Raw genomic sequence first — 20,766 nt, forward strand, 5'->3', positions numbered from 1 at the left:
CGATTCATTGCAACACGCATTTCCACTCAAGTGCAACCAAGTCGCCTCTATTTCTGCCAGTTTTGTGCGGTCGCTGTATGCCGATGCAAGGACTACAAAGGCTTGAGTTAAGAGGCGCTGCTTGAAAGTGGGAGAACTTGCTCAATTATTTCGTCATCGTTCAGTTTGGCACACAACACCTTACTGTCGGCATCTGCACAGTCTTCAAATGTAACGGCAGCAGAAATCTGCACACCGCAGCCTAGCAGGTCATCAATGATGTCCGCATATGAGCTCGTTTTGGTAGGCGGCAGTTCAAGCACTGCAGTTGCGGAGTCGGGCCCATTCAGACTGCGACTCATTCCAAGTAGGACTCCAGGGCACCGTTCGTGCCATTTGATGCAGCCTGTCGATAAGTTCATGCGATAGACTTCTTGGAGCCAGCAGAGCACTGTCTGGAACACAAACTAAACAAACAAGCACAGAATAGTGGAACACTGTCCGAAAGGCAAACTCAACAAACAGAATGGCGAAAGCAGGCCATACGCGGGGTTGCTGCAATAGGATGTGATGATTGCGATGTTGATGTGACCTCTAATTCAGGCAAAGCCTCGAAGATCTGCATTTGCAGTTAAATCTGGAAGGCATGGTGTTGCGACCAAGACAAGGCCTCGGGGATTGCCATCTAACGTGTAATCTGTGAGGCTATACTTGATGTCTCGCGTCTCTAGCCTTGCTTGATGTCTTGTCAAGATTGCCCGAGGAGATAATGGCTGCAGAGTTGGCGTACACTGTAGCCATGGATGGAGTCCGGATAATCGAATGTAGAGCTGGCGGCTGTCCGAAGTATCGATCGTCTTTAAACATTGTCTATGGGGTCATTGGTAGTGCCGCGAAGCTGTTCAAATTACCAAGCATGTCTGAATTATCGGTGTCTTATTTATCGATCAGTGACTGTATAGCAGATGATTTTCACTTGTATTTGGTCCGCCTATATTATCAATGCAACAAATTCTGCTTTTAAAGGACTATCGATTACAACACATGAATTTAGGGACAAATTTTGTCTAAGTGGTGTAAATACAGTGTACTTTGCTGCTGCAGTGCACTGCACGCAACTATTTCAAGCCTCTCACGGAATGGGCGAAAATGGGCTTTTTCTTTAGAAACCAACACACTAGCAGCTAACTTCCTGCTGCAGTGTGCCACAAACAACCCAGTGAATAGCTTTGGGGCAACAACTCACCACTGCCCCCTGCTTGTTTTCTCAGTTCTAGAGTTTCCCACAATAACTACTAGACAGAACTCTGGCACTGTGATCGTTCAGCCACCATGGGAATGATGGTTAGTACCTGGATTTATTTGTCTGACCGTCGTGCTTGTGGCTTTGTTTTTAACACGACAGCGTTAAATGCCCCGTGTCACAGAAAGTCAAGTGTCCAGCGTCAACTGTCTTCACAAAAAATCATTCCCAACCACACGGGCCCTCCATGTAGCATATAAGAGTTACTGAACTAGTTGAATTTCTGAACGTGTCAGAAAAATCGTAAAGTAAAACCCAACCTGCAGACATGTTAGCATGGGATTTTAAATTAAATATCCGAAAATAAATAATTCTGTTAAGCGGAAACTCAAACACAAACCCCTTTTCTAGCATTTCTACCATTCATACAGAGGCGCACCAAGCTCGGTTCCTTGCAATAACACCATCCAAATGGTGCTTGCCTCAGCACATTTGTGACCCACACAAGAGGCTGTGTTTTCACCAGAAAGCTCGCCTTCGTTGCATAGCGTTCGCTGTCAACGTTTCCCAGTAAACATTACTGTTACATAAGCTACAGTAAACCGGACGCGTGAGAAGCAGTTGGGGATCTTTGAATGCTATCACGTTCCACTCTTAAAGGTGAAGCTTAAGCACCCTCCGAATTTCTATGCATTAAATGCAGAGAGGTAATAAGACTTGGCGAACACGCATAATTGCTGCTCATAGGAGCAGTTCTGCTTGTCCAAGCATCCATGGTGTAATGGTTTTAATATCGGGCTTCTGTGCTAAAGGTGATGGGTTTGGATCCTGCCGTTGGAAATTATGACGCAGTGATTTCTTGAAAATATTGAGTTTGCAAACTCTGGGGTGTAAAGCCAGAAGGACAATGTTTAGGCAAGTCCATATACTAACCATCATTCCCATGCTGGCTGAACTTACCTCCTTGCGGCTCCAGTAGACACTAGCGCCACAGTGCCCTCTAGTAATCATATGAAACTGCATGTACGGTCTCAGTGATGAGAAAGTTCTGAGGGTGCCACTAGGCCTAACCAGCTTAGGTTTGAAGCCGTACGATATGGCACTTCAAATCATTCACAAATGATTGTAAAATGCATTGTTTTGTATAGCACTTTCTATCTTATTGCACCAATTAACATAAAAAAAGGCAATAGGTTGCTATTCGCGGAGTACTGAGTGCGAAGCGCATGATGTGGTTGAGCTGTTTTGCATGCAGTTCACCAGCTGCCAGAACGGTCTCCAAGTTGCCTCCTACCGCAAGGCTTGTTTGTGCTACGAGTTTTGCAGTGGTCGTGGCTTGTCGCAAAAGATGAAATATATGCAGTTGATTCAGCCGACCACTGTTTTGGTATGGAGAACAGTAGTCGGTTTGTGTCAGCGTTGTGCCAGCTGTTAATCTTGCAGTTGTGCAAATGTATATAGTAAACGCTTGTTAATTCAATTTCCTCGGGACCCTCACTGAATTTGAATTGACCCACCGTGGTTGCTTAGTGTATTTGGTGTCACACTACTAAGCACGAGGTCGGGGAATCAAATCCAGGCCGCGGCAAACACATTTTGACGGCAGCAGAACGTGAAAACACCCGTGTACTTAGATTTAAGTGTACCTTAAAGGACCCCAGGTGGTCAAAATTAATCCAGAGTCCACTACGGCACCCACTACAGCTTGTCTTATAATTAGATCCTGGTTTTGGCACGTAAAACCCCATAATTTAGCCGTTTAAGCCTCTGGTGCACTGAGAATGCAGAAGCACTCATTGTCGGCGTTCATTAGTGTCTTGGTACAGTACTTCGTTTCACCACTCCAGATGGCAGTGCCAGCCCTGTCAAGTGAGCATATTTTACGCGTACACGCCATCACATCCGTTACAGGAAGTTGATCGTAGACCCCGGGATAAAACACTTTCGTGTTAAAAATATAGCACAGCTTATCTCGCTTGCTCAACTCTTCCTACTGACGAGTTGCCCAACAGGACACATAGGCCGCATGTTCCACTGTCGATGTCAATGCAACTGATCATTTGCGAAAATAAACGTAAGAGCATGGCTGCGATGACGCAATTCCTTTTGAGGTTGGAGGGAGTGGTCGCTGAAGTGTGGATTGATGACGATGGTGATAGGCATGCTGTGCCACCTGTTGCTTAGCTGGGAAAGTGACCACCAGTGCGAACCAGGAAGCCTACCACTGTGGCGCACAGTTCGAATTATTTGTGGCAGACCTAATTAACTTGCAAATTAACAAGCTTTTTAAAGCATGAAGTTCTATGGGGCTTGGCCAGACTGTGCCACTTTGTTTGAATTAACATTAATTTTAAATTAATGATTATTCTTTACATACTCTAGTGCAGAAAAACTGACATTTTTAATCTTTCTGTTGTGCGGGTGTACGTGCTGTAGTGCAGAAAAGCTGCCATTTGTCGGCCATCAGCATCCTGAAAACAACAGACAGCAAAGTGCCGTCGTTTACCGCTTCCACCCGTTTATTTGTTATTCATTTATTTTTATTTCAATGTTTCATAGTTTTTCAATCGCCTTCGGGTTAGACGGCAACATATGCCAAGTTCTGCCATTTCGTCTACTTTTGGATAGAATTAACTTCAGATAGACCTTTTTTGCTGGATTATTACGTTCTATTGTAACGAGCATTGACTGTGTAAGCATTAGATGTACACAATGCAAGGAAACAATATTGGAAGGGAGCCCTTCAGCGACTGCACCTTGCAATAAGGTTGTATTTGCAAGAAATGCAAGCACAGTTTGTTTTCCCTGGTAACCTTAGAGAGTTGTCAACTGGTCTATGTCGCTGGCAAAAGCCTGACTGCACAATGTTACCCAGACATCACATGCAGTTTAGGAGAGCATTGATATTGAATTTCAACATGTACACTGTTGCAGTACATGCCTAGTCCACAAGCGTTGGCACTCTACACAGCATGTGCATCGACATGCGGTGCCAAGAGAAACTTAGCTCTTCAGTTCCTAGTCTACCACACCCTGTGGAAATATAATCTAAGACAACTTTTGGGGCTCATTCCGAATTGGCAAATTTGTAACAAAAATGTTGAGTGTGTCGCGATTATTCGTAGAAACTACTGACCCAAAGAGCATAAAGCACAGTGCTCCAGTAAGCAGCTGAATGTTACTTTTTGTTTTATAAGTACATCCCTGTGCCTCATGCAGATATTGCTTTCCAGTGGGCCCATCAAATTGGTTTCACTCATAGGTCCAAGCATTTGCAATGCTTGTATTCTCAGCCAAGAGATGGGACAACTATTGGAAAGAGGGATCAATACCCTGTCTATTCCAATATGGTCATCATAACTGATTGTAAAACTGTGTTAATTTACAAGGGTGGTCATGTGTTGAATGACATTTGGCAGTAGCCAAATTTTGTATGATCCATGTTTTACAAAGGTAGTTTATTGTGGCACTCTTTCTGTGATTTAAGGGACAGTGCATACACTAAGTAATTGGTGTGCGAAGGTCCTCTAAAAAAGACAGTCACCAATTCCAAGTAATTGGAAGTGGAAGAAAATACCAGGAAAGAGGCACTTATAGTGTCTGCCACTGGGCTGCTGTTGCTGCATGCAAGACAACAGTAGAATCGGCAGCTGTGCCAAATCGGTATTTGCTAGATTTCCACTCACTGAAGTTCTGTTGTCACCGTCCGGTATATCCATGCTTGTTCGTACAACCAGTAAGGGTCGAGTTGGCACTACTTGTAGCGGCGTGATGTTTCTGAACTGTGAACAGTGGTTGCCTTACTTGTCACTGATGAACACTATATTAACGTCAGTTTCCGTGTTTTCTGTTATTTCTCAACTCTAGTGCAAACCTTGGTTGTAAGTGTGCTCAAGTGAATGTTCACATAGCGACATAGAACAGTGGCGAGCTGCACTCAGAAACTTGGCCACAACAACACCATGAAAAAGCCCAGTTCTGGGACCATGGTATAATTTGGACACACAGCTCCATTCCAGAACTCAAACCTGCAAAGTAACACGGTTTTTTGGCTGGCTGTACAACTTAACAGGGGTTTGAGACTGTAAGAGAACTTTTCTTTCATTCCCAGTTAAAAAAAAACAATTGGACCCAATTGGAAAATTCCACTTGTTTCCAATTGGTTCCATTTGTGTATTAGTACACAATTGGTTGTATACCGTTTGGATCAAATGGTGCAGTCGGCATAGAACCAATTGGGCAAGGTGCAGTTGGCATGGAACCAAATGGTCCAAATGGAGCCGCTCGACGGGTCAAGTGGTTTTGACTGTGCACAGCCTGCGCTGTGTGAATCTGGCAAACTAGCACAGCAATAAGGAACCACATCATTGCATGTTGCTCGGCTAGTTGGTTCATATATATTGTTATCTAATATGATGCAAAACAATATGAACAGCCCAAAAAGAGAATCTCTTCATTAATGCTCTTTCCCATGCTTCTCTTGCTTCACATGATATCACACAAAGAGCCACTACTTCCTTAAGATAACTACATGTGACAACGAGGCAACAAGTGAAAAGTAGGGTTTAAAGCTTTATTACTAAGAAAAATGCAATGCGGTATACTGGTCATGGCCCCTTTCCGGTCTAGTCGTCCCACAACCTGCAGAAATGGATAAAAAAGACAGCATTGTGTATGGACTCCTGAAAAACCTGTTGCCCTCAAATGCTGGCAACACTGGCAAGCTGAAATTGGATAAAAAGGCACAAAAAGATAAAAAAAATATTCAGCAATCCAACCAGGTTTAAGAGAGTCGCAATTTGCGGTTTATGTAGCTAAGGTTCAAGCAGCAAATGCAAGAAAATTGTTCTAATCAGTCTACCTTTTCGCTGTTCTGTCAATGTCAGCAATATTATTCTCCCCCACGTAGTGATTCATACATTTCACCAGTGTTGTCACGACGCTCTCGGGGAAACCTTGCTTTTAAACAAAGCGCTCATGCAATACACTTGAAACCTTTTTGTCGAAATTAGTTCAGTGCATCATACATATTTGCTACATGACACAAAAGCTTATACATATATGTGGGCAATCATTTAACTCAGACGAGTGTGCATGACCCGTGCACTCATGTGTAGTGCAGTAATGCAAAATAATTAAAAGAGCTTTGGAAACGCGAAAACTTACCTCCGATCTGCAAAATTCTGGCACGGTAGTGGGCACACGCGCTAGCCGCGTCCATCCACTTCACCAAATAAAAAGCCGCCGAAAAGTCGTTGTCAGGCTTGAAGTTCTTAATGTCTGTCACTGGCACAATTGCCAAATGTTTTTCGATTTCGTACCACACGTATGCGTGGGTGATCATAGTGCTGTCAGACGGTCGCACGAAGCACGCAAGGCGATCAGGACAAAGCGCAGAATGCAGCATAGAATAAAGAACAACTTTAGAGAAGTGAAACTGTACCTTCCGCAGTGGTTCGAAAATAAGCAGCGGCAGCACATAGAACTTGCCTAGGTGAACGCCAGATTGCGCTGCTAATACAGGAAGCGGAAATGCGTGTGTGTGTGTGTGTGTGTGTGTGTGTGTGTGTGTGTGTGTGTGTGTGTGTGTGTGTGTGTGTGTTTTTGAGCATCATCCAATATGGCCACTTTTCGCCGGTCGTGTACGCTTGTATCCGCTCGTACGCGCCGTACTCGCCCCGCCGGCTATGCGGCATGCCTCGGCTGCCGCGTAGCTGGTGCATTCTAATTGCCAGGAGACCAAAGAGCCTCTACTGATGCCCATACAAACAAGCCACAAGTGAGTGAACAGAACGTGCGACATTATTGGCAGAAGAGAAGCAGTGTACATTCTCGTGCAATAGCAGAAATAAAATTTGTATGTCGAGATACGCTGGAATCTTTGACGCGAGCTCGTAAACGGCTCGTCGTCATCGTCGCACATGGCAGTCTAGTAACGAGCGACAACCAGTGGCGCAAGCAGATTGGACAGTGTGTCCCGCCTGTTTGCAGCGGCAGTTGCCGTTGAAAATGAGCAACTTGCATTGCGAAGCAATCGCGTGAACCAGGCATCTGCTGCCGCAGCCAACACAGCGACATGGACTACCCGGCATTTTAGCCTCAACTCCTTTCCAACCTGCACGTTACGTTTCTTTCGGGGGCCGCTAATGTGCGGCTTGCACTTGGTGTCCCACATTGTCTCAATATGGACAAGTCGCTTTCGTGGGCATCACCTTCATCAGCCACTTTTGCGGGCCTTTGCACCCAATTTCACACACATCGGACCATGTAAGCACATATGCCGGTCTCTGTTTGTGCGCAATCGCGGCCGTGAAAGGCAACAGGCACAGTTTGCCCATGGCTGCAGCAGGAAAGGCTGAACGGGGAGCACAAATCACGGTGTGTAAATTGGGAGTATGTCGCTGTGCAGATTGCAGCAGCAAATGCTTACTTCGAGAGACTGCTTTCCAATGCAACTGACCAGGCCGCCACATCCGATAAACATAACACCGCAACCGTAACCAAGTGAGATAACAGCAAATATAAACGGCAATCATTCACCACATAGTGTTCAGACAATACATTATACATTGGCTACGAACCATATGGCAACAGTGAGCATTCACATACACGGGTCTCTTAGGATACATTCAGCCGCCTACTTACAGGCATAATGCTTGCCTTCATCGCATGTGGTGGTCTGGTAACGAGCGTCGCACCTGTTTGAACCGACAGTTGCCATTGAAGATGAGCAACTTCCATTGCAAAGCAATCAGGTGATGCAGGCATCTGCTGCCACAACCAACACAGCAAAATTGACTTATCCGGCATTTTAACGTTTACTCCTTTCCAACCTGCACGTTTCTTTTCTGTCGAGGGCCGCTAATGTGTGGCTCACATTTGGTGTCCCACTTTGTCTCAATGTGGACAAGTTGCTTTCGTGGGCATAGCCTTCGGCAGCCATTTTTGCGGGCCTTTCCACCCATACGGCTATCAACTTCATACACTTCGAACCATGTAAGCACATATGCTGGTCTCCATCCTGAGCAAATCATGGCCGAGGTAGGCCACAAGTACAATTTGCCCATGGCTGCAGCGTGAAAGAATGAACGGGAGCACCAGTTATGATGCATGTGTACTGGGAGTCTATGTCGCTGTGCAGCTTACCTCGAGAGACTGCTTACCAATGCAACTGACCAGGCCCCCACATCCGAGAAATGTAACACGGCGACCACAACCAAGTGGGGCAGCAAAACCCGATTCTGCAATCAATCATTCAGTGTAGCTTGCGCAAAGACCCAGGCTATGGAGGAAGAAGAGCAATCATCGAGACTAGGAATATGGAAAATGAGAAAGCTTGCATTCAAGAGAGAAGCCACTCTGCACTGCAAGCATTGAAGGCCAAAAACATCAAGAAAAGTAAAATGGTGCACAGCAAACGGTGCCTAGGTTAATGCAAAACACATGTCCATGTTGCATCAGCTATTTCAGGAGAGGAATTGTGCATGACAACATACACTAAAAGGTACTGCTACAGATATGTTATGCTACTAGACAGTGACTGGTATTAAGTATCAGCGAAAAATCGGTTGACCTTTGTTTGGATGAGGATAAATGATCTCTAATGAGAATGGGCAATGAAAAAGCTTGCATTTATCGAAGAAAAATTACACTTGGCACAAAATGGAATTGACATGGCCAGGAAGCTGATTAAGGGCTAACTGACGGAACTCTTTTGGCAGCGTCATCCGTGCTTGGTCAGAAATTGCAGGTGCATCTGGAGACAAAGAATTTCTAGAAAGTCCTTTTTGAGTTACCTGGATGGCTCAACCGAATGTCCGTGCTGGTGGAATGGTGGTTGAAGCTCTTTTCAGTCTTGACACAGTCCTCTGCAGACTTGATATCTCATCCGAATTCTTCTGCATGCACATCTTTGTTCGTGGTGCAAAAGCCTTGCAAATTCGGCTCCAGCCCTTCCTGTTGGTGTAGATAGGAGCTCCTGTGATGACCAAGATGTGCTTGGCATAGACTCCGTTGGGGCAGAGTGGTGACACATGAGATGCAGCACAGATTAGCCAAACTCGTGTTTCCTTTTTTGTTCGAACCAATTATACTGAACATAAATGTAAATAAACATATCTGCTGCAAACAAATGACATGTATCTCAAGACTAGCAAGGCAATACAGCATATACCAAGCATATTTATTTCTGAGCCACGTGTTGTTTACCTTGTTGTAGTAGTCAACATCCACACAGTGGCCTTGTTGTAGCAGGCAGCAGCTTCTGTTTAGTGCGTGGAGTGTGTTGCTTTATACTGGTACCCTCCTCCTTACTGCATGGCTGGAACAGAAATTTTGAATTAATCAGAAATTGAAAAACCACAATTTGGCAATATGAAATGCAAAAAGATTTGACATATATATTTTAATAGTTTGCGACTACAGAACACATGCAAATGTACCTTGTCTATTCTAGGGGGCTTAAGCAGCATGTTAAATAAATATTGCTATTGTCCATAAATTTATGTCTGCCTAACTATACAATGCATGTAAACAGCTTAAGTATTATTAAGATCACAGATGAGAACATTTGTGCATTCATTTATACACTGGAAGAGATCACACTTCTGGTTCCACAAGCAATTGCATGAAAGTCATGAAGCTATTAGAACTGATGCATCATTTTTCTGCACGAACGTGATGCACTGCTTCACTACTGCAAAAATAAATGCCCTACGGTAAACCAGATTGAACAGCAAGAACATTTGGAACCAACAAATACGAAATATGAGGGAATTATCACGCTTGCAACTGTTTAAATACATCAAATTCTGTACTTTCACATCATTTTACCAAAGGATTATTCAGTTTTGTGGACGAAAGAAGTTGCCGGCAGACTTGAAAAAAAGTTTTATATGTATATTGATAAGGCTACCCAGTCACCTATGGCCACGGCTACAATAAGATGAAAAATGAGACGCGCGTTCCGATATGGCTCTTTCTTTCCCGATTGTGTGTGTGTAACGACAGCCTCGCAAGTAACGGTTTATTTAGGAAACAGCAACGGAGGATTCCGACTGGACGCGCTTTCCGATATCGCTCTTTCTTTCCCGATTGTGTGTGTATAATGACAGCCTCGCAAGTAACGGTTTAATTAAGAAACAGCAATGGAGGATTCCGACTGCCATGTGTTGTGCAGGATCTAGTTCGTTAACTTGTCTCTGCCTGCAAGTTAATGAGACTGATATTATATAATGATTCAACCAGCGGTGTTAAACGACTCACTGTTATTGCCGTTGTCAGCCGCGCCAGAATCCAGCTCCCGTTTCTATGCAGACGTGTTCCGAATGGCTCACGACCGATACCCAACTTTCTGGCTTACATGTCCGCATGCAAACACGTCACTTCACCCCAGGTTAAATAACGCGAGACATCGAAGTGCAATAAACTAGTTTTAGCAAAAAACAAGCAACCAGTCTGAGTGCACGAACGAATGAATCCTTGCCGCCACCCACTCGAAAATACCGGTAAAAATTTAAAATCCAGGCCAGAGGTCACGTGCAAGATTGATGATGGTAAACGCTATTTGCGTTTATAGTGACAAAGAAACAGTAAACTTACTTACAAAGAGTACATTATCTAATTAGCAATGATAATTTCGCCCTCTTTTTTATGTAATAAAGATGCTTTGGTAATTGTAAGAGAAAGTTTGTAAGATAAAATTGCGCTTATTATGGTGCCTCTAGCGGAAAATGTTCAAACTAACGTAAGCATCCCAAAGTGATTTTACTGTGCTGGTTTTGTTAGCAGCAGCGCGCGATCGATTTTTTTCGCCCTCTGTGGCCATTTGTTGAACTTGAGAGTGTGCGGGGCCTGGAATGCAGGGCAGCACGCATGCACGACTGTTTTTGTTGCTGCGCATGTTGCTAATGTTGATGTCGATTATGCTGTCCTGTTCAGGTGCCAAGGAAAAATGACGTCGAGACAAAATTTAATTCCTAGGAAGAATTATTTCGTAGATGTGAAATATAAAATTTAAACAATATTGCTAAGTTACAAATTGTTTTAGCCTAAAAGTTGTTGTCTGTTTAAGAAACACTTAAAACGGTGCATTCTTTTTTTTTTTTTTTCTGTGTAACATCAATATATACCGACCACTTGTTTTTTACCTTCATTCCGCGTGCACATTTACTTGCCCTCCAAATGCCAAATAGTGTCTTTCAATCTCACGAATCCAATTTCGAATCTCGCGTCCAAATCTCAAAAGAGAAAGAGAAATCTGAAATTTTTGTACACAAAAGACCTTAACACTTTGTCACTTAAATTTTTTCTAAATGGTTTTCATAACTCCATTTGGACCATGTGGCAATTCAGATTTACCCAAATGGGCCTGCTGGGGACTCCATCTGGCCCAATTGGAAGTGAGGGTTTCCATATGAACCAATTGGCCGTTCTAACTGGTCCAAATGGTCCTGTTGGTGATAACACTTGGCCCAATTGGAAATTGTCGTTTCCAGTTGGACCCATTGATATTTCCAAATGGTTTCAGTTGTTTTTTTTACTGGGTTGTCGAACTGTCTTTCATCCTTTTTTTTTTTTTTTTTTTCATAGTTCATGAAGCTGCTTCAGCGTTTTTCGCCACAGTATGTCTTATTGTTCTTAATTAATGCACGGTTTGTAGCAATCTTTGCATGTGAGAACTATATTTTCAAAGCCTTAAAAGCTCCTCTTGAACTTCGCTTTCAGCTAAGCCTAGTTTGGCTACTTTGATGGAAGCCAAAAGTCAAGCCAACCCTGTTAGCAGCTTTGTGGTATGGAGTGACTTTATTTTTGGTATATTGTTCACCAAACCTTTTTCATGCTCATCGCCTTCTTGTAAGCCCTTCAATTTTGAGAAATTTGCAATGAACCCTGCGTATATGCTTTTTTGTGTACCATCCGGCCATCCAGTGTCATAGGGTGCTTGTGGTCAGCTGGCATTCCAACCCCAGTATTGTTTGCAGAACCTGGCTACCCAGTACTCGTACCCATACCAGCAGATGGGCTACTGGTACCCGCAGGCGGGCTACCCACAAGTCCAAGGACAGTTCATGCAGGGTGTCCAGTACCCCTATGGACAGTACTACGGACAGGGCTTCGGGTGAGTCTTACTGAATGTTGCTTCATTGTGGTGTGCCACAGAAGGTGAACAAAGGCGTCTTGGTTTACATCTGTGGCACCAGAGTGAACTCTTCTGCATGCAAATTCTGTGACTGTGAGGCTGCCACAACTAAGAAAATATGTAATGTCTTGGGCCTGCCGGTGTTAAAGCCAGCGAAAAGATCATCCTCGCCAAGTATTTGTAGGCTCACTACTGCTGCACAAAATCTGTATCGAAATTGGTACAGCCACAGCAGTAGATTTAACAAATGTAGAGCTCATTCAATAATAGACAGTTATAGTATAGCGTGCGCTACACGCTATAGTACAGCGAACTCTAAGCAGCGCATGTTTATTACAGTTGCAGTTAGCCTGTGACATCTTCCGATCTCGAAGGCCATATGCTGTCGTCGCGGCTATCTCCCGACTTCACCGATAGGTGGTGCTGACATGTCGAATGTTTCTCAGGCTTCGACTCGTTCGAAACGAGAAGCGATCTCAAAAACTCCACTATGTTATGCCTAATACTCTGCCGTTGAAGCGGCCCGAGAGTAAGCGAAAGCTGTTTACACACAGTCATTTGCTACGAACAAAGTGAATGTTACAAAAGCAACATCAAATTCAATTCGTAGCGGGTAGCTGGGACTGCCACCATGTTTTACGTAAACCACGCAAAGACTATACCATTAAGTCTGAGAAATAGTGTGCGTATGCTATACGCTATGGGTCGTTTAGCATTCTGCACATTTGCAGTGACGACCCACTATTATGTAGCGTACGCTAAACTAAAACTGTCTAATGGCTGTGAATGAAGCTTATACCCCTGACACACGGGCAAAACTAAAGTCCTTTCCAGTAAACCCCTTTTGCTACTCTGAAGGACCCTTTGCAGAAAGGAGTTGCGCCGATGACACACGGCACCGCACTGAACTTCTTTAGGTAGTTCTTCAGATGAACGCCGCAAGAAAAATAGCGCTGGCTGTTAAAGCCACAAGAGAGAAAACATTCTTAAAAAGCTGCGCATAAAATTACACTTAGCTACTGTAGAACCTGAAAATATATTTTTTTCATTGTTGATGGCTAATAATGCTTATAGTCGTTTATTTTATTGGCGTTTTTGCGTTGTTAGCAACCATTTAACTTGGTCCAGCAACTATGTGCAGCCGGTGTTTTGCTGTGCGTGCAATTATTCTGGTGATACCCACGTTTCTGTCATCCTTTTTCACGTCTATGTCGTCCCTTCCTGTGTGCGCGCAGGCGTAACGCGTTTTATTCAATATGTTATTCCAACAATTCTGGTTTCTTCTGGGTATTTCCTGCGGGCGCTCTTTGTGCAGTCTCCATCTCGCGACGTGAACACACCACATGCGCGCACCAAACGACGACGACACTGCCGGAATTCAACATGGCGGCTCTAGCGACGTTATGCGAGCATTTGAGAGTATAGCTAGAGGAAATCTTCACTATTCGACAAATTCTATTACCGCTAACAAATAAAACATTTTCGCAAGGTAAAAAAAAATACCTATGGGCACCGTAGTTGTGTGGCAGGTTTCCTTCTATTTACGAGTTGTGCACGCTGTGTGCGAGAGTAACTCCTTTTCCGCTCGAAAAGTAGTTGCACGATCTCCTTTCCCGAAAAGGAACTTTGCCGTAAAGGAGATACTTCTTTGTCGTGTGTCACTGCACTTGAACGCCTTTCCGGTAGATGTCCCCTTACCTAAAGGACTTTAGAGTGCCCGTGTGTCAGGGGTATTACTGTTGCAAGCTCTGCATTTGCAGAAATGTGTGGCAGAGTCACTGCTTCACTTATCGTAGAGCACTTTTAAAGCTTTAAAGGACAAGTTTCTCTAGAAATGCAGTGACAGCCATGCAAAAGCAGCATCTACGTGTTTGGTAGGAAAAATTCAGATGTGATCCACTTGTAGGCTGCTACCTCCTTTTCGTAGCACACCTAGTCAGCCATGTGGTTGTGACAATGCTTTTTCTCCTTGCTAGTTCTGCGCCATATAGGATTATGAGACTCATCCCTCCATTTACAGCCTTGTTAAAAAACTCATTAACTTGTAGCATTGTCAGGTCCTTCCCCTTGTGCAGTACATTTACTGTGCATGCTGGTTTGTGCAGTGGGCTGCCTTATTCTGCCACTGTTACAGTGTTCAACGCACAATTCTCATGCTTGCTTCCAAGCAGGCTGTTTCTTCTCTGGCCTATGTTGATTGCACAAAGTCTGGTCACAGATCTGTTCAAAGTGCACTGAACTGGGTGCATGCCATCCAGCTAACTAGCAATTGCAGGCTTTGCAAGCCACTGGCACAGTTAAGGCTTCATGCGGCTCAACTAGTGCACAGTGAAGGACACATTCCTCTTCATTCATCTTCATGACACAAAATGCAGTCTGGCCTCGATAGAACAAAGTAGATACAGTAGAACCCCACTATTGCATTCCTGGGTGCTGCGTTTTCCCAGCCGCTGGGGTGACCCAGCATAGCTATCATAGGGTCCACTTCATTGGGAACCCAACTGTTGCATCGCAACTGTGGTAGTGTTCCCACGTGATATGTTGTGAACTTAGGATTAGTTCCACAAAGAGGTTGGCGCATTGTGTGCAGCAATAGGGCAAAGGGCAGCAGGGGCGCTCCGTAAGGCTGTATCATCGTCATGGTCATTGTTATTGTAGGTGGTTGCACTTATCCATGCTTCCCATGCATACCTTTGTTGTTTTTGGTCCTTTGTGCTGCTGACGTGTTGCTCATGCTTGCTGTGTGCACTTTGCCCTACTGCTTTAACCCTTTGAGGGTCAATGACATAAATATACGGCGCCGCGAACAAGTCCAAAATGATTGGTGCCGTCTGTACGTTTGAAATGCGCGCCAATTTCCAAACTTTTTCTTTTCTGGCATGTGCTGCCACTATGTGGGAATACAGGGAATTTTTTTCTCGTGCCTCCCTTTCACAGTTTTCGTTGCACTGCTTGTTTTAGAGCTAGTTTGCTCCGGCGCGTCTATAAACTACGGCTCGCGCATTGGTGCCCGGGCGGGCGGGCGGCTGTTTGGGTTCTGTTCCGCGGGAAGTTTCGGCTTCTTACGCTCACAAACCTGATGGCTATCTCGTTACTAATCGCTCAAAGGGCGACTACCTGTTTCTCGCTCATTTGGTGTTCACAGGGGTGCGCATAGGAAGGATGCCGCTGTGCATGTGTTTCCTCTTCTTTTTTTTGGAGACTCGTGAAAACGAATTGTCTCTGGCTGGTGATAAGATTAAGATTAGCGGAAGTTTGTCACATGTTTTGCTTTTCTGATGGGCACACAGCCACAGTTTTCTTGAGTGCGCTCACCTACCCAGTTCAATTACTCTATGGATGTAAATCTTAGTGTAAGAGCGGGAACATTTGACACTTGCGAAATATTCTCGTGTGCGCATTTTCTAAGCCTTATGTGTATAACAATGCATCAATTTTTTAATTCTTAGAAGTTTATTTCCTTTGTTTTATTGTTGTTCATGACTAAACAGATATATACCAACTCAAAATATTTTTTTCTCACTTTACGGTCACCCCAGAAAAATTACGGTAAATTTTTTCCGGCCCTCAGAATAATTGGAATCTGCAATAAAATAATTTACCCTCAAAGGGTTACAATCCTATGGTCCTTCTTTCCTGATACACCATGCGAGATGCCTCGAGTTAATTCGTCATGAGCTGCCTGAAGCCTCCAACGTGCCAGTTGCCTCCCTAACCATTTCTACGCCTCACTATGGCTGACTGTGTGCTGCTAGCAGCTTCCTCACTCCACTAGCCGTCCTCTCCTTCAGTGTGTGGGCCACACGTACAGTGCACGTCACCCTTGTGTAGTGTGCGAACGCCACCCGCCCGGGCACTCTGGAGCTAGCCAGCAGCGTCCATCTAGAGCTAGGCGGCCACCGTTCCCGCGCTCAACACAAGGGGGACGGGCACTGTTCATGCGAAAACTTCAATTTACCATGGACGCTTCTGTTAGTCTTCATTTGTGGCATCAAGAAAGCAAACATCACTTTCACTGCAAGATAAATTGAACATTATGTGCATCGTGATTGAAAATTTAATGCAGGAGAGGGGTTTGCACAGCGAAGGGATTGAGGCTCGCACCTTCAGCTCTGAATTCTATTGTCGCATAAAGGAGCGAAATCCAAGAAAAAAAGCTCAAACCTTCAACATCAGATGTAAGCAGTCCTGGGTTTCGAAACATGCAGCTTGATGAGGCCATTTTCAACTGGCTTATGCAAGCCAGAGCCGCTGGAGACTGCCAAGAAGCTCAGCATTGATGTTTCTTAAAGTATGTCGAACAGGTGGACCAACCACTTTAGGAAGGCAAGGGAGATGCTACCATATGGTGAATAAGGAGGTTGCAAGCATCAAGATGGCAACCGTCCACACATAGAAAGAGACCATGGTGTTCGTAACCAAGGATTACGAACTCAAGTACATTGGCAATGACAATGAAGCAGGCCTCTTTTTTCCAAGATGCAGCCATCCAAGGCTGAGCCTTTAAGATGAGGCTTGCCACAATCAAAAATACAGCAAGCAGCATTACTGTAGTGCAATGCTGCATATTGAATCGTTTGAAAATGATGAAACCGTGTGTCACAGAAAATTTTCTGAACTCGCACTGACTAAAGAATAATTGCCATGTGCCCTGCCATCTTTTTCTTGCCCCAGTGTCAATTCATGTGTTTTTCACCCCTTATCTCAAAAAGATTTTTCTCCGGACTCTGGATATCTAAAAATCTTAACTTTGAAAATATTAGGAAAAGGCAACAAGCTAGCATTGCTTGCTTTACCTTTTCACCTGCCGGCAACAAACAAATGCGCTGGCGCCAAGCTCTCTAACTGAGCCAGACACCATACTTGGCCATGCCCCCGACTTGTCTTTCTCTCGCCACTCACACGCACTTGCTCAGTTTCTTGCTGCCACTTCATTTTGGTCTCTCGCAGAAGTGGGGAGCCAGTCTCTTACTTTTCATTAGCAGGTGTCAGTGTGGTCATGGCATATTGTGGCCTTGAGCAAGACCATCTGCGCTCCCGAAAAGGCACTATCAGTCGACGCACTGGGCTCTAAAGAAGCAAGCATGCAAGCCCACGGCGCTTCAAGCCCATAGCGCTTCAATGAGAGTGCGGCTTGATAAAGACGCTCACTTCATGCTTGCACAACAATGAGGTGTATATCACTCCTTGGCATCTGCTAGAAGATGCAATGATTGCGTTCTTACACAATTCAGTTTAAGTTGTCTGGAGTTTATTATGCTACTGAAAGTAGCAGCAACAGCTTTGTAATCAGTTGTGCTCTGGCTTCAAATATTGAATTAGGATCCGTCATCTTGGTGCACTGTCTTGGCACAGTGCCAGTAATGCTGTTGCCCCAGACGCCTCCGTATTTGGTGACAGTGCACGCAAAGGTGACCGAGAAAATCGCTGGTGGCATTATGGAAAGGCTCTATGTGTTTTACGCTTGACCAGTAGGCTTGTGTTTTCGTGATTTCACTCATGGATATTTTTTCCGGTTTTGGTGTTATACAGTCAGTCCGCATTAACCCTTTGACGGTCAATGACATAAATATACGGCATCGCAAACAAGTCCGAAAATGGTCGATGCCGTATATATATTTACGGCGCCGTCTGTACGTTTAAAAAGCGCACCAATTTCCTAACTTTTTCTTTTCTGTCATGTGCTGCCACTATGTGGAGATACAGGGAATTGTTTTCGCACGCCTCCCTCTCTCGGTTTTCGTTGCATGGTTTGTTTAGCGCTAGTTTGCTCCCGCGCGTCAATATACTACCACTCGCGTATTGGCACGCGCACGAGCGGGCGGCCGTTTGGATTTTGTTTCGCGGGCGGTTTCAGCTTTTTGCGCTTGCGAAACTGATGGCTATCTCGTTCCTAATCACTCAAAGGGCGACCGCTTGCTTCTCACTCATTTAGTGCTCACAGGGGTGCGCACAGGAAGGATGCCGCCGTGCACGTGTTTCCGCTCCTTTTTTTTTTAAGACTCGCGAGAACTAATTGCCCTCGCTGGTTGGCGATAAGATGAAGATTAGCGGAAGTTTGTCACACGTGTTGTTGGTTTCTTTTTCTTTCTTTCTTTTCTTTTTTTTATGGACACACAACCAAACAGTTTACTTGAGTGCGCCCACCCTAGCAGTTCGATTATGCTATGAATGTACATATTAGTGTAAGAGCAGGAACATTTGAGGCTTGCGAAATATCCTCGTGTGCAGATTTTCAAAGCCTTGAACTATGTGCATAAAAATGTATCAAATATTTAATTCTGGTAAGTTTATTTCCTTTTTTATTGTTGTTATTCATGAATGAAGAGTGCATATATACCAACACAAAATATTTTTTTTCTCACTTTACGTTCAGCCTAGAAAAATTGCAGTAATGTTTTTTCGAAATAAGTCCCTAAGAAGAATTGGAATCTGCAATAAAACAAATCGACCCTGGGCAGTCGCATATGGCGAAAAATATCGACCCTCAAAGGGTTAATACCTACCCACTTGATGTGTAATTATGGTTTAAAATTAGTCACGAAGATTCCCCCACCCAGCCCCTATTGAACCCCATGTGTTGGTTTACCGCACTGTAGTTGCTCAGTGCCCACCAAACTGTTAGTGCGTACTATTTGCTTTTTCTACATGCGCAGGCACAAAATCTGCAAAATCTCATGTGCGCTGATGTTCGATTCTTGAGTTGCGGCACCTGGACGACAGCCACCAGCACATGTCTCTTCTGCTTATACAGCTGTTGCCGATTGCAGTGCACAAAAGCGTAGCCTTCAACATTGGCTTCCTGTAACGCAAAGAAGCTGCCAGTAGGGGTGCGAATTCACTGTTGCTGTCAAGCCCAATCCAATTCAAGCAGTAACCGCGCAAAAGCACATTTTTTAAAATGCGTAGGCATTTCTATGCCTGCCCAACTAGAAAAATGTCCCTCCATCCGTCCGTCCCGTAAGACGACCGAAGGCAGCAGCGAGCTACTGTACCTTCACGCTGCCTGTCGCTTCAACGCTAATGAGGCGGCGAGAATACAGCACTCGCGAAGCTCTCGGCACAAGCCGCACCCTGCCCCTTTCACAGATCACTTTCAAGATGTAGGCCCGCGCGTCTCTCTTTAGCGTGCAGCGGGGTAAACGCAGCAGGTGGAGCAATTAGCAGTCAGCACTATCTGTCCGCATCACAGATATTTTTACGAGATACAGCCCGCGTGGCTGTGCCATATATGCAGGCACTCCGGTGTACATTTGATCACTGTTCATAATTGTTCAAAGCGGATGTATAAGGCAGTAATGAGCGATAACGGCTTATAAGGATCAGAACATCATCAGCGCACCGGGCACCGCCACCTGCAATACTTTGCTTGAATTATCAATGCACCTTGCGCCGCCGTCCGCACCAATTTGTATCGCCGCAGCACTGCTGTTTGTTTGTATTGGCCGGATCAAGTTTCATAACATTGATAATGACACTGGTCTGCATGGAGATGAGCAACTGGCACAAGGCTTACGCATGCTTAAACGACTCCCTGAGAAGTTCCTGTGTGAAGTTTTTTCTTCATTCCGCCAGTGTGTTTGCGGTAGTGGGGTTCAAAGGTATTTGCTGTGGCGTGTAGTGTTTATGTTATCGAGATGTTGACGTTGTTACATCCGCGGAATTCTCGGATAGCGACATAGTTGCTGCCGTCGCACCTCGCCCATCTTCAAGCGAAAGGGATGACGACAACGACGATGTGAAAGTGGATCACAGCCCTTCATTATCTGACGCGCCGTGTGCTTTGGGTGTCATGCGAGCTTTCGCAGAGAAGCGGGGGCCTCGTGGACAAACTCGCTCGCGGCCTTACCGAGTTCGAAGGTGTCGCGGCAAGGCCGCCACGGCGGCAAATGAAGATCGCCAATTTCTTGCTGTCTACCCAAAAATAAAGCCTGTCCGAGTGTGTGTTTTAGAGCAACCTGACGTAGTTCTTTTCTGGCCGGTAAGTAGCTTCTAAATTGGCATTGCTGGTTAATTTGTACATCGTTTAGTGCATACCTAAATGTTGTTCCCGGCCGACTACGTATTAACGAGGTTTTACTGTATTGAGACATTATGTGCTTGCTTTTGAGGAGTTTTTGGCATAAGTCCACTTGAATATGAACTGGCAGGGCAGAAAAGTACAGTGGAAACCCGTGAGAATGAAAGTTTCTGTATTCACTGCAAACGCCCACAGGATTCAATGCATTTTGTACCTCTTGGCGACAAAATGTTGCTGAACTGCAATCCAGCATCAAAGAAATTTGCCGCAATGTAACCCCGGTATTACCTACTCGCACAAGGCTAGCAGGCTCCACAATGTGCTCAAATGCATTTGCTTTGCACTAAAATTGTATAATGCAATACCACATTATGCTTGCACCGA

The 20,766-nt window shown here is 44.8% G+C and overlaps 1 protein-coding gene across 5 annotated transcripts in view; it reads left to right on the forward strand.

Moving 5' to 3' along the window:
- Nucleotides 1–20,766, forward strand: part of LOC142566292 (nucleolysin TIAR-like) — a 256,354-nt gene that overhangs the window by 204,622 nt on the left and 30,966 nt on the right. For all 5 annotated transcript variants that reach the window (XM_075677186.1, XM_075677187.1, XM_075677189.1 and 2 more), the window contains one exon: nucleotides 12,205–12,341. In XM_075677186.1, coding sequence (XP_075533301.1) covers nucleotides 12,205–12,341 — 137 coding nt within the window. The remainder of the gene's footprint in view (nucleotides 1–12,204; nucleotides 12,342–20,766) is intronic.

The sequence above is a fragment of the Dermacentor variabilis genome, unplaced genomic scaffold (genome assembly GCF_050947875.1).
Source record: "Dermacentor variabilis isolate Ectoservices unplaced genomic scaffold, ASM5094787v1 scaffold_12, whole genome shotgun sequence".
Lineage (NCBI taxonomy): Eukaryota > Metazoa > Arthropoda > Arachnida > Ixodida > Ixodidae > Dermacentor > Dermacentor variabilis.